Source organism: Prunus persica, chromosome G8, assembly GCF_000346465.2.
Source record: "Prunus persica cultivar Lovell chromosome G8, Prunus_persica_NCBIv2, whole genome shotgun sequence".
Taxonomy (NCBI): domain Eukaryota; kingdom Viridiplantae; phylum Streptophyta; class Magnoliopsida; order Rosales; family Rosaceae; genus Prunus; species Prunus persica.
This window is the reverse complement of record NC_034016.1, coordinates 9355968-9370477: the sequence shown is the minus strand read 5'-3', so window position 1 is coordinate 9370477 and position 14510 is coordinate 9355968. Positions and strand designations below refer to the sequence as shown.

The 14510-nt window shown below is 36.9% G+C and overlaps 2 protein-coding genes across 2 annotated transcripts in view; one reads left to right on the top strand and one right to left on the bottom strand.

Moving 5' to 3' along the window:
* Positions 1-6156, top strand: part of LOC18767817 (nitronate monooxygenase) — a 15284-nt gene extending 9128 nt beyond the window's left edge. The window contains exons 3-6 of the mRNA XM_007199221.2: positions 4257-4352; positions 4958-5103; positions 5253-5472; positions 5575-6156. Coding sequence (XP_007199283.2) covers positions 4257-4352; positions 4958-5103; positions 5253-5472; positions 5575-5778 — 666 coding nt within the window. The 3' untranslated portion in view covers positions 5779-6156. The remainder of the gene's footprint in view (positions 1-4256; positions 4353-4957; positions 5104-5252; positions 5473-5574) is intronic.
* LOC109950837 (uncharacterized mitochondrial protein AtMg00810-like) lies at positions 7671-8939 on the bottom strand. Its single transcript, XM_020570978.1, has one exon. It carries the CDS (start codon positions 8937-8939, stop codon positions 7671-7673), a length of 1269 nt encoding a protein of 422 aa, XP_020426567.1.

The window sequence follows — 14510 nt, the reverse complement described above, 5'->3', positions numbered from 1 at the left end:
TAAAAAAGTAAGAACCAAAAACACACGACGGTTATTTATATACAAACGACGTATTATATAATTTCACACGACGCAATAACATATAAATCGACGTTATTATAATTTATCACGACGGTAGTTATACGACGTGGTTATCTTTTTAAAATGACGAAATTAATAAACCACCGACGTCTTATGCTTTATTTACAGATAACAGAGGGATGATTCAATATTCACACCTTTAACGACGTTGTTTAAAACATTTCGACGTAGTAATTTACTACAGACGACGCGAAAATGAACCACCGACATCTTATGCTATAATTACAGAAAACAGAGTTGTGATTCCTGATTTAGACCTTTAACGACGTTTTTTAAAATATGTCGACGTGGTAATATCATTCACACGACGCAAAATATAACATAAGACGTAATAAGAATTATTCACAGTTTAATAAAAATTTAAAACAGAGTGAGTAGGCTTACAATTAATTTTGTTTTCTCTGCCACCTTTGGATCAGGGATGTTACCATGTTTGTCCTGTCTAGCTCTCTTCCATAAGGTAGATCGATCAATTTCTACCCCAGGCATGGTTTCCTCCAATTGATCCTCCAAACCAGCATATCCTTTTCGAGACAATCGATGATTGTACTCGAGTTTCTCCCTAATCTGTACATGCTGAGAATGCACAGACTCAAAATATTTGGATAACCTTGAAGCTACAAAGGCATCCCATTGTGCTTTCTCTATGAATTTATATGTTTCAGGGGGTTGGCTTAATCTCTCCCTGTCATTGGTGTATGGAAGGATATATTGCCTCGTTAGTGTAGACTTGAAATCCTTCCATTTCTTGGCAGCAGAAGCTAACACAGAGCTCTTGCCCCCTTGACCTACCACAAAAGCAAGGTCAACTGCTTCCCAAATCTGCTCCTTTATATCCTTGGGGATTTGAGCCCATTTCATGTCCACAAGTGGAACTCTGGAGCGTGCCAACACACCAATGTAGGACTGCATCTCACTATGTGCTTGGCCAATTCCTTTCCCCCTTTTATTGTACTCAACAATTGGCCTCAGTTTCTGAAGTTTTCTCTTCACAACACGAGGCATTGTGCTCATACCTCGACCAGACTTTGAATCATCAGAGATTGTTGTCGTGCTGGTTCGTTCTGTCTCAGCAGATGATAAAGCAAACTTCATCTTCTTCGAAGGCTTCACTTGAGGAGGTACCATTCCAAGGTCCTTACCTCCATTTTTCTTGGAGCCAGAATCCTTACTTTGGTCTTGGTGAGAAACCATTTTTACAGACAAAACTGCAAGTGAAAATATTTCAGGAAAAGATTAAGAACACAAACGACAGTTATTAATAAAATACGACGTATGATATGATTTTAAACGACGCAATGAAATAATCTCAGACGTAATAAATGTTTAAAACCAAGGTAATTAAACAACGACGAAATAATTAACTATAAACGACGTGATAATTAACTATACACGACGAAATATTTATATAACGTCGTGGTATTGATGTTCACACGACGTCAGTCGTAATATACCCCTTCTTTCTTTCTCTGTGAATGTTTGATTGCAGATTTGATTTTTCTGAACCATGGTTTTTGTTTTCTAATTTGATAAAATACAAGGCCAAGAAAGAAAGTTTTGGAATCTTATATAGACGATGGTATTTTAATATGACGTCGTGGTATTAACATTCACACGACGTAAAACAATAAGATACTGTCGTCTATATTAGATACCAACCCTACTTTCTTTTTCTTTATATTTTATCAAATTAGGGAAAAACAAAAACCATTGTTCAGAGAAATCAAACCTGCAATTAAACAAGCAAATAAAAAAAAGACTATAATTTTAAAAACAACTTTGTCAATTTTCAGACGACGCTAGAACGACTGACGAACCGTCGTGGTCTACATATTTAACCACGTACATAAGAAGCTACCGTCGTCTTATTTAGTTGAGGTAGTTGTCTTCAAAGTTGGAAACTTTCCCTCTTTGTCTGTATATTTTATCGAACTTGGAAAGAAGTAAAATGATTTTGGCCAGAAAAAAGGTAAAAAGATTTTTCAAACAAAAAACGTATGAGCATGCAAAACAGCAACCAAAATAGTGAAAATGAAAGCTTACCTTTTGCGTGCAATGAAAGCAAGAGGAAGATTATGTTTAAGTTCAGAGACGACGAAGAAGACGAGAGGAAGACGATGAGATACTCTGACAGTGCTCTGACAAGGAAAAAAGTCTAAAAGTTTTCTCTGGGAGATTGAACTTTTTAATCGGGTTTGGAAACAGCGCATGTGTATGTCAGGTAGACGAAAAGTTGCTTACATATAAAACCATTTCAAAAAAATAATACGGCGGTTACATATAACTACGACGTATAAATTACAAAATACGACGGTACATTTAACTTCGGACGTGGTAAATAAATACGACAGTAGTGTTGTAGGTACCGTCGTAGTAAACTCAAAAATTAAAGTACATAAGTAATAACTCGCGTCATGGTAGATTATTTAACACGTCGTTTTTATTAATTTACCGACGTGGATTTCTGTAATATACGTCGATAATACCGACGTTGATTTTACAATTTAAACGGCGGTTTTTTTGTAAGGACCGCCGTTGGTTTTAAAAATTTATTCTATAAATTTGTCGCTTTCATTCATTTTCGGTTTACATTTAAGGTTCCAAGTTCTTCCTCTCTCAGTCTCTCACGTCTCAAAGACAATAATTTGGATGTCTTTCTCAAAGAGAAATTGAGCTTACTCGCATCAAATATATGTCCACAAGAAGAAGCTTGTCAACTAGCCTTCTCACTTCCTTGATCAAGCCTGATAGGACACTTAGTGCTTCTGAACACTCCTTGCTTTCCATCAAAAGAGATGCAAGCCTGGCCTCCACTCGCTGTCGAAGGAAAGTTCGCTTCTCAGGGAAATTTGAAGATCAGATGTGCCTGATCCTCTGCTTGATTTTCTTGCCTAAGAAGATCCGTCGGATTTGTGATAGCCTCTTCCTTTATCCGTAGAGCTTCAGAAGAAGAAGATGGGTTTCAAGAATGCGATAAAGAATAGAAATGGCTTCAGATGGCCTCTAAAGCATGAGCAATTGAATCAGTAGTTGCTGGGAGATATGATGAAGACATTGTCAATGCTTTGAACTATACAAGTCATGCAGAAAGATAAAGGACCAAACTGTTAAAGAAACTGAAACAACGGCGGTTTTCTGTTCTACCGTCGTCTTTTCTCGTCGTCTATATTAAGGTAAGATGGCGGTAGATTTATAATTACCGACGTAGATTATTTTGTTAAACGTCGTTAAGTGTACTACAACCGACGTGGATTTTATTTTTAAATTATAAATAGAGTTTTTTTTCCCGTATTCTTTCAGTTTTAGTTTTCAATTACAAAGCGTGATAAATAGATTTTTCTTTCCCGAGGAAATTTAAAATGAGGGAAATTAATGTTCTAGAATTTGTAAACTAACACGACGCAATATTTGCAAATCTGTGTCATCTGTTAAGATTATGATGTGGAACAGAGTTCCATCTGGTAAGATTTCGTAATCCTTGGGATCTCAGACAAATCTGATTATGTCGGCGGTGTTCTATATAAACCGTTGTGGTTATTTCAATTCTTGTCATTAAGTAGATCTACCGACGTAGGATAAGAAAATCAAAGAAAAAAATTGTTAACAAAAATTCTTATTAAGACGACCGTTAAAATTAAAGGTACGACGTATAAAATGAATAAATACGACGTTAAATTTTATTGTACGATTTAAAGATAACGTCGTAGAACTATACGATAATGACGTCGATATATTTATATTTTCCGTCGTTGTAAATTAATTTAATACGGCGATATTTTGTATTTTAAAGCCGTGGATTTGTTTGTAATTATACGGCGTCTTATACGAAAACCTCGTCGTGTTATTTTATGAGTAAAAACGGCAGTTTTTATTGAAATCATCGTCTTTACTTTCTACGTCGGTCGATTCATAACTTCTGTCGTTCTTTGTTGGCATTGATTTTACACTGCGGAAATCTGTTTCAAATAGACGTCGGTTGTTTAATTATGTACGTCGTTGTTTTTGAACAGCCATTTGAATCTCCATTTTTTAGTTGTCTAAGGTTGTATTACACGACGGTGCTTTTAGAACCGTCGTCTTTTTATAAACCACGACGGTTTTCACTTAGACCGTCGTTGTTTTCTGGTCGTCTTTTTCACTTTTTGTAGTAGTGGTTCCATATAATTCCATTGCAGGTTGGTAGCTTGGACGAAGCGAATAAAGCAATATATGCTGGTGTAGATGCAATTATTGTTCAAGGGCGTGAAGCAGGAGGGCATGTGATCAGTCAGGTGAGAGCTTTTGCTGGGATCCAAATGTATGAGTGTTTTTTCTTTATAAAAGCATTAGAACATTTTCGCTTCTAGAGTTAATGGTAGTTGTATCTGATTGCTCTGTATTTTTTCACTTGGAATATAAAATAACATTAAAACATAGTATGAAAGAATGAAAATTTCGGTTCGGGATGGTTTACCTCTTCTTTGAAACAATGACTCCAAAAGAACAAAGCGCTAGATAGAGTTAAAGCAATCAAATGTATTAACAGATAGCTCATTATCTGTTATCACGCTGTGTTAATATTTATAAGTAAAACAAAAAAGAAGAGAAGAAACTATCTGTTCTTTGATGAGTTTCTTTCTGTTTCAAATATCCCTTTTTGCATATGTCACCTGGATAAGATTATATATGCATCGAAATGTTTTCTTTGGAGTGTCAATGTCTTGAACTAAAACCTTTGACCTTGTCCCAGAAAGAACTCTATGGTTTGGCACTGCTGCTTCACATTCGTGTTTTTGTGTTTTATTCGTTCTTTGCTTATCTGTTGCCTGATTTTTTGTCTAAGGATTTACTGATAAGTGTTGACATCCATGTGCTTTCTATTGTTAATATATTACAGGATGCTTTGATTTCATTGTTGCCCAAGGTAGCTGATCTTGTTGGAGATCGGGATATACCTGTTATCGCGGCCGGTGGTATAGTGGATGCCCGTGGATATGTTGCTGCTCTGGCCCTTGGTGCTCAAGGGGTCTGCCTAGGCACTAGGTTTCATATACTCCATCTTTATATAGTTCAACTTATGAAAAACATTCTGAACTATCACAGTTTGAGAACTTTTTTTATCATCTATCAAACTTAAGTTTTATCTTTATTGATTTTGGTTGATATATAAGATTGTTCTCATTATATTACAGGTTTCTTGCAACTCAGGAAAGCCGTGCTCATCCCACATACAAGAGGAAGCTGGTTGAATTTGACAGAACTGAGTACACTGATGTATTCGGGCGTGCAAGGTGGCCTGGAGCGCCGCATCGCGTTCTGTATACACCATTCTTCAATGATTGGAAATCTCTTCCTCCTCATCAGAATGAAGCAGATCAGCCCGTCATCGGTCATTCGACGATACATGATAGGGTGAGAATGAAATCCTGTCATAATTGACAAGTAAAGCATCTACTTTATTTGAAGATACAGGCCATGAACCATTAACAATTTCTGGGTTATGTTCTCCAACAGGAAATAGAAATTCGTCGTCTTGCCGGTACTGTTCCAAATGTGACTGCAACTGGTGACATTGAAAGCATGGTGATGTATGCTGGCCAAAGTGTAGGCCTCATCAAGGAAATTTTACCTGCAGGGGAGGTGGTAAAGAGGCTAGTTGAAGAGGCTCAACTTCTGATAAAGCACAAGTTCAGTGATATATTGTTGACTCATAGCTGAGCCGGATGAGTTTCACACTGTAGAATTTATAGAGTTGGGCTGCTGTGGTCAACAAAGTTTGTTGATGGATGACTTTCCCCTCCCCGTAGTTTAGATTTGATTAAAGTAGATATCGCTTGTATAAAAAAAAAAAAAAAAAAAAAAAAAGACGATGGATGTTCCCTTTCTATTAGTACAATCTTGTAACTTCACTAAATTTTTTGTTAATGCTATAATAATAGGTTAAACCAATTCTACCGAAAATTAAATCAGCAGAATGAGATAATAGAGTCCCGCACCCCTAATGCTGAATACAGATACAATTCAGCTGTCTCAAAGTACTTAAATTTTGTTGGTGTTGTGAAATAAGAACAAAGGAGAGAGACAAGGATCAAAGAATTGAATGAGTCATTCCAACTTATTAAGCTTGGAATAATGTATGAAAGAGGTTTATAGTTCAAGTGATTTGTTAAGAATATTTACCCGCGAACTTGAGGTCTTAGGTTCGATTCTCCTCTCCTCCAATATTGTTTGTATTCAAAATGAAAAAGCTTCCTATAATGTATAGGATCTTAAATCAAATAGAATTCTGAAGTAATTATCTTGGTATTATCACCCTAGATCATATAAATATAGGATATCGTGAAATTAATGATTTGGATTCCAAACCAAAACCAAATTACAGGACTAAATTTGCCTGCCAATGATACTGAGAAATAACATAAATTATAGAAGTTATGACTATTGAATTAACGAAACAGAAAAAAGAAAAAAAAAAGAGAAAAAAAAAAAAGAGATGCATGAATTAATGAAGTCATGACTATTGATTGAATTAACAAAATAGAAAGGTTGAGGTTGGCCCCCAATATGTTTGAATGTAGCACCAAAAGACATTTCAAAATTCACAATATCTTGCATACCTCATATTCCGTAGTGTCAAACCTTTCAAAGGCCAAAGAGTTATAAAATATTTTTATAAAAAAATTTAATTTTGTTCAAATTTTTTAAATTACACATTCTTTATCGTTATATCCTATAAAACTTAATCTGTAGACATTTTCTCTTTATAAACTTTCAAAATGCAATTAAAAAATTCACTAATATTCCAATACCAGCTAGGTCAAAAAAAGATGGTGGTAGCTTTTTTCATGGTGATGGCAGCTTTAGCAGTTTTGTTGCCAGCTCTAGGAGGAGGAGAAGTGTATGTTGTAGGAGCACCTCTTCAAAGCAAATGAGATTTTGACGCTTATCAAATTTCAAAACAAAGAAAGTTAAAAGAATTTCAGAAAAAGAAATTAAATGTAATAACCTCATATCTCATTAAACAAAACCTATGTGAACTTTCTTCGACCTTTAATCGGCAAAACATACATGCCAATTTAATGGAATTGGTAGGTGAAGAGCAATGGAAAAAGCATGGATTTGGTGTCACTGAAAACAAGAGCATTTGAATGAATATGGTGGTTTCAAAGTAACCTTTATTTCTCCGTTTTCTCTACTCTCTCCAATTTTATATGTTCAAATTTACTAGTAGCTGTAGTACAGTCTGCATGCACCAAGCTACAATGCAGAAAAAAAAGAAGCTAGAACTCTTTGAATTTGGGAATTACCAAATTTGGGATAACAGAGAAAGTTCTTACACTGATTTGAAAGTGACCCTTGTATACGTTTCACTATTCCACTTGTTCATCAATCTAATCTAATTGTAAAACAAACACACACACTCTTTTGTAAATATGATATTGGAAGAGAATGATTTTCATTGATAGGTACAATTGGTTTTATACAAGAGAGTTCTAAGTATACTAGGAAACGTGTCCTCTATTCTAGGGAACTTACTAGGAAAGTAAATCCTAATTACAACAGTATTGATATTAATTGATATTATACAAACTGATTTCCTACACTCCCCCTCAAGTTGAAGAGTGGATATCAAGAACTCTCAACTTGCGAACAAGATTGTTGAATTCTTCTCGTCCCAATGCCTTAGTAAGAATATCGGCTAACTGAGAGGACGAACTCACATGTTGTGTGGCAATCAAACCTTCCTGAATCTTATCTCGAATAAAATGGCAATCCATCTCAATATGTCTTGTTCTCTCATGAAATACTGGATTGGCAGCAATATGTAAAGCTGCCTTGTTGTCACAATACAACAAAGCAAATTGGCGATGAAGAATGCGCAAATCCTTGAGGAGGGATCGAAGCCAAGATAACTCACAACATGCTGCTGCCATAGATCTATATTCAGCTTCTGCTGATGATAAAGATACAGTTTTCTGCCGCTTTGATTTCCATGAAATTAAAGAAGATCCCAGAAACACACAATAGCCTGTAGTGGACCTTCTAGTATTAGGACAACCTGCCCAATCAGAATCACAGAAGGCACGCAAAGTCAAGTCATTCTGAGAAGACAATAATATGCCTTGACCTGGCGATTTTTTTAAATAACGAAGAATACGAAGTGCAGCCTCCATGTGAGGTTTACGTGGGGCATGCATAAACCTACTTAAGACATGAACAGAGGAAGTAATATCTGGCCTTGTGATGGTCAAATAAATCAAGCGACCAACGAGTCTTCTATACTGAGTTGGATCTTTAAGTAATTCACCCTTATCTGAGAGCTTAAGACCTTTTTCCATAGGAAAATCAACAGGTGCGGCACCTAGGAGTTTTGCATCCTTCAAAATTTCCAATGCATACTTGCGTTGAGATAAGAAAATGCCCTGTTTTGATCTTGATACCTCAATCCCCAAAAAGTATTTCAAATCTCCAAGATCTTTAATACGAAAATGACGGTGCAAAAAAGCCTTGAGTGCCGAGATAGCTATAGGGTCATTGCCCGTGATAACAATGTCATCAACATAAATCAATAATGCTGTGAAAGAGTGCCCCTTATGGCGTGTAAATAATGAATAGTCAGCTTTAGATTGAATGTAACCAGTAGAACAAATGGCCTGAGAAAACTTAGCAAACCATTGACGAGAAGCTTGCTTTAAACCATAAAGAGATTTATGAAGGCGACATACCAAGTTCTCCCCCTGTCGCCGAAGACCAGGTGGAGGGAGCATGTAGATTTCCTCATGGAGATCACCATGAAGAAAAGCATTGTTGACATCAAGCTGATGAAGGGACCAATTACGGGCGGCAGCAAGAGCGAGAAGGCAGCGGATAGTGGGCATTATGGCGCATTAAAAATACCCAAGTAAAGCGAGAAAAATCATCAACTATTGTAAGAAAATAATGGGCACCAGAAATTGACGAATGCTTATAAGGGCCCCAAATATCACAATGAATTAAATCAAATGGTTTGACAGATGAGATTGAACTTGTTCCGAAAGGGAGACGACTCTGCTTTGCCAAGGGACAAACATGACAAGCGTTATTAGAGACAAAAGGGAAATCTAGTAGATGCTTAGACATAAAATGTAATTTGGAGGAAGAAACATGGCCAAGACGACGATGCCAAAGGTCGGTAGTGGTGACAGTGTGATTGCAGGATGGACGGTGAGCGGGATTTTGGTGGGTTGTGTTGGGGGTTGTCTCCGCCAATAGTGCCACCAAGTAATAAAGCCCGTCATGTTGCTTACCCAAACCAATCGTCTTCCTCGTAGCAAGGTCCTGCAAAACGCAATAATATGGGAAAAAAGTCACTGAACAATTCAAATTTTGTGTAAGCTTACTCACAGACATCAAATCTACTGTCAAAGTAGGTACACATAGCACATCACGCAAAGTATAAGTAGAATTGAGAGGGAATGATCCTGTTGTAGTAATTGAAGCCTTCTCCCCACTAGGCATACGAACCGGTTGCACAGAATGATCAATATTACGATGAACCAACAATTTTGGAGAAGAAACAATGTGGTCAGTCGCGCCACTGTCGATAATCCAGCGCTGAAATTTTAATTTTGACAAACCTGTGTTGGTGGCAGCTGCATGGACCTGGGATTTCTTGTCAGAAACTGATTTGTCATGCATGATAGCCAACATCTGCTGAATTTGAAGGTCCGAAAGGCCGGACATAACAGACTGCATCGTATCCTTGGTTGGGCCTTCCGAAACATGATTGGAAGATGGACCATCATGCTTTTTCTTAGGTTTGTGGCGTGGATGACCTTCTGGATACCCATGAAGCTTCCAGCAGGTATCAATACGATGGCCATCGTCATCACAATGGGTGCAATGGGGTCGGTTTCTTGAAGATCCAGCGCGGCGATCATCACGGGTGGAGGTCTGGGAACGATTTTGGTCTGTCCTGTCAATGCTACGATCCTCACGATTGGTGGATCGATTCTGATTAGGACGTCCAGTTCGAACAGCCATGGCAGCAGTATCGGAAGTTCCAGCAGCAGCTCGTGAGGCTCCAAGCGTGCGTTGCTTTTCTTCTTGGCTGATGGAGGCATATGCTTGCCTAACAGACGGCAAGGGATTCATCAAGAGAATTTGACCACGAACAGCACTATAAGACTCGTTCAATCCCATAAGGAATTGCATGAGTTTGTTGCGATCACCATGGGTTGCACAGGTACATGTAGAAGAATCAGTGTAGGAAGCAAGTTCATCCCAAAGACCTTTCAACTTGGTGTAATAGGCAGCAACTGACAATTGATCTTGTGTCAAATATGAAGTCTCCCGTTGAAGTTGGAAGATACGAGGAGCGTTGCTTTGAGAGAATCGTTCACGGAGATCCTCCCAAATCTCGCGGGCCGTGGTACAATATATGACACTATCGCTAATTTCGGGATCAAGAGTGTTGACAATCCAGGAGAAAACCATGTCGTTGCAGCGCATCCATACCGCGTGTTCATCAGGAGTGGATTCCGATGACGGCTTTTTGAGAGTTCCATCAACGAAACCCAATTTATTCTTTGCGTTCAATGAAATAGTCATGAATCTGCGCCACGTTGCATAATTATCTCCATTCAAAGGCTTTGGTACAATTACCAAACCTGGATGATCTGAATTATTGATGTAGTAAGGACTTGAAGGTTCAACCTTGAATGTGCCAGAGGAATCACTCATGGTTTCCGGCAGCTGAAGTTATGCGGCACGAGAAGGTAAGGTGCCGTAGGAAAAGAAATATGAAGAGCTAGGGTTTGATGTCCTGCTCTGATACCATGTAAATATGATATTGGAAGAGAATGATTTTCATTGATAGGTACAATTGGTTTTATACAAGAGAGTTCTAAGTATACTAGGAAACGTGTCCTCTATTCTAGGGAACTTACTAGGAAAGTAAATCCTAATTACAACAGTATTGATATTAATTGATATTATACAAACTGATTTCCTACATCTCTCTCTCTCTCTCTCTCTCTCTCTCTCTCTCTCTCTCTCTCTCTCTCTCTCTTCCCAAAGTTAAAATGTTGATATTACATAACGAATTCACATGCAGGCAGGCAGCAGCAGTTTCTACAACAACATGGTAATATCTACCTTCAACAAATTCCTGTCTGAATTGCTCAAAATTACTGGACTTAATTGTCTTCCTTACTGAGCGGAATAATCCTAGATAATGGTGAGTACTATGTCTGCAAAATCAAAGGACAATTTGATGATGATGATGACAACTATGGATGATGATAACAAAGATGAATAATGATGATGACATACATTTCTAGTAGAGTCTGAGCGACATTGAGCAGGTGAGTGATTTAAGCTTTTGTATGATTCTTGCATGTATAGCAGTTACAATTTTCGACAATTGGTGACATATCTTCCCTAAAAAAGCAAAACATGTTGCAAAGATAGTGGGTGGAGCCCACATATTGGATTCTTTGTCAGCCACGTTTTGGAGGAATTTTCTACACATCCACATGAAGCTTGGCTGCTTCCATTGAGTTAGTCTATGAATAGGCCATCCTCACTACTTGCAAAGACAAAAAAAACACTATCAGAGAAGAAAATGAGAGCCCTGGAAGGGAGGAAGGAATAAGGAAAGGAGAGTGAGAGGAGAGAAAAGATAGCATAGAGAAATTCTCCAAGAGAGAAAAATCAATGAGTCAGAGAGATTGTAAACACCAAAATTGTAGTCCTATTTTTTTTATATAGTGGAAAAGTTACTGCTGCTACTCCTGGAGGATGTAGGCATGGCTGAATCTCATTAAATATTGTGTCTCATTTACTTTACATGCAGCACAATATTCCGCATATACCGTTTATATTACAACACGTTATTAGCACGAGAAGTTCTCAAGAAGAAAAGTAGAGAAGCTGTGGTCTACTAGAGAGAGGGAACTGCTGACTTTTACAGGAGACAGATATATGAGCAAAGCCACCAAAAAATGATAAGCTCTATGTCTTTTTACCTTATTCATTTATTTTATTGATATTCTATACTATTCAATACCATTTCCTCATGCTTGACCATACAAAGAGAGTTTGTACTAGTGGCAGGTGAGAAAGCAATAGGATTGGAAGCATGCGCATATGCACAAAGACTATTTCCATATATAATATTATTATAGTATGATATTAAAGCATACATCTTATTTTATATAAGGACTTCGGTGGTGGTTTTATTCCCATATTTACTTTATTTATAGTATGGTGTAGGTTTATTACCCATATAACAGTATTTATTTGTGGCACAGGTTTATCGTCCACACAACTCCTTTTACTTTTTATTTAAAGTATGGAGTAGAATTTGTACTCATATAAGCACATTTACTTTATTATTTAAAGTATGGTGTGGAATTAACGTCCATCAGCAAGCAATTTAATTTATGAATTTATTTTACTTCACATTTACCTTTATTTAAAGTATGGTGCGTGTTTATCGTCCACACCAACAATTTATTTACAAAAAATTTATAGCAATTTATTTTATGAATTAATTGTGTGTTATGATCAGTTTTATAGCATACTGAGATTAGGACCAGAAGTTCCTTGATCCTCATCATACAACTACATCAGGACCTGAAGATCCTTGATGATGATAATGATATGAGAGCTGTTAGTCACTCTAATACTATATTTGTAAACAAGTGATTGGATATGAAGATCCTTGATCCTTGACATGTAAATAAGGACCTGAAGTTCCTTGATAATGTAATAGTACTGTATACGTGAAAAGTGCTGTACACATGAATACATGAAGTTTTGGGTATATAGTAGTTAATGCTCTTCACTACTAGTTAATGCTCTTCACTACTATATTACAATATTATGGCTTTTCCCTCAATTTATATTTCATGCCCATTTGAAAAAGGCAATTAAATTATGAGGTTGTGTTTAACGCGAGCTAGAAGTTCCGGACTCATATGCATTGAAATATATAATTTGAGAGAATTTATGTAGTTATTTGAACTTATAAGGAACCAGGTTCTAAACCGTCATTTTGAAAAGATGTGCAAACCCCATGGGAAAGTTTAAGAATTTGCGTAATTATTATGACAGGAAAAGAACATAAAACAAATATATTCTTTTCACATGCAGGGAATGAGTATGGTTTGTAAAATCTATAAAATTTCATTATGATTTGGAAGACTCTAGAGAAAGAGAGCGATGCCTCTGGAACCTAGCCATGAGCCTCTCTTGGTCTTCCAGAATCTTTTCATTTGAAATCTATAGCATGTCAAGCCTTTTCTGCGTGTATATGGAGTATGAACTCACCAGTTTCAATAAAGCCTTATTTTCATTTTTAAGGTTTTCAACCTCTTGCTGTGAATCATAAAGTATTCTCCGAAGAGATGAATTTTCAGAGCTCAGCTCCTAAATCTCGATTGCTCTGGCAAGCAAATGATGAGCCATGTTAGAAACATAAGCAACACTCTGAATGTTAAAAACCACTAAGTCATCAATAGCCTTTTCTTCAGACCTTCTTGTTAATAATATTTCATCCATAGGAGTAAGGAAATTCCTAGCTACTATGATAGCAGTTGTATCATTCATCAACACAGAATCATTAATCGTAAGATGACAATTTTGGGATACAATGGATGGATGCTAGACTTTGGTGTCATGAGTTGTTTTAGGAGCAACATTTAAATCCAAATGGAAATATGGCAACATTTCCAGGATCCCAATATAATCTCGGATCCCAATATTTCCTTTTTCTTTTCCAGATTTCAAAACTTCACATGGCCTTCATTAAAGTCTGTCGACAATTCAGGGGTCATAAGGACAATTATTGTCAACCGATTATTATCCTTAGGGATTTCACGGAGTCACTTTTCCAAAAGTCTCTTGAGAACATTAGAAGTTTCTATAGTTAATTTGAGATTCACCAGAACAAACTATTCCTCTAACTTGTGTATAAATATGTTACTAACAAAACTTCTTTGCAGAAAACATCCAGTTTTCTCCCTATCTAGTGATGCAATATCCACTCGTTTTTCCTCTCAGTGAGCGCTTGATATGCTTGAGAGGCAAGACTATCTTTGATCATTTCTTTAGGAAGCAAGACTAGGGACTGTAGGGCAGGCAAGGATGAGCACATCGCTCTAATCTCCTGAAGTTCTCGTAGGCTAGGAGAAATGAGAGTTTGTTGTCTATTAGCTCACCAGTTTCCTTCCCTGATTGCTTACCTACCTTACAATCAATATAATAATTCTTTGTATTTTTTCTTTCTTTTTATAACTCTCTGTTCCTAAGGGATTTTGTTTCTTTAGAACCTTCATTTGATGAATAAATCCATGTTTGAACCTAACACTTAGGGATATTTTTTGACAGAGACAAAAGAATTGTGATTTTTGCTCTGTAGGATATAACTAGATCATCAAGCGTTTCATTATATTGGCTGCGCCGAT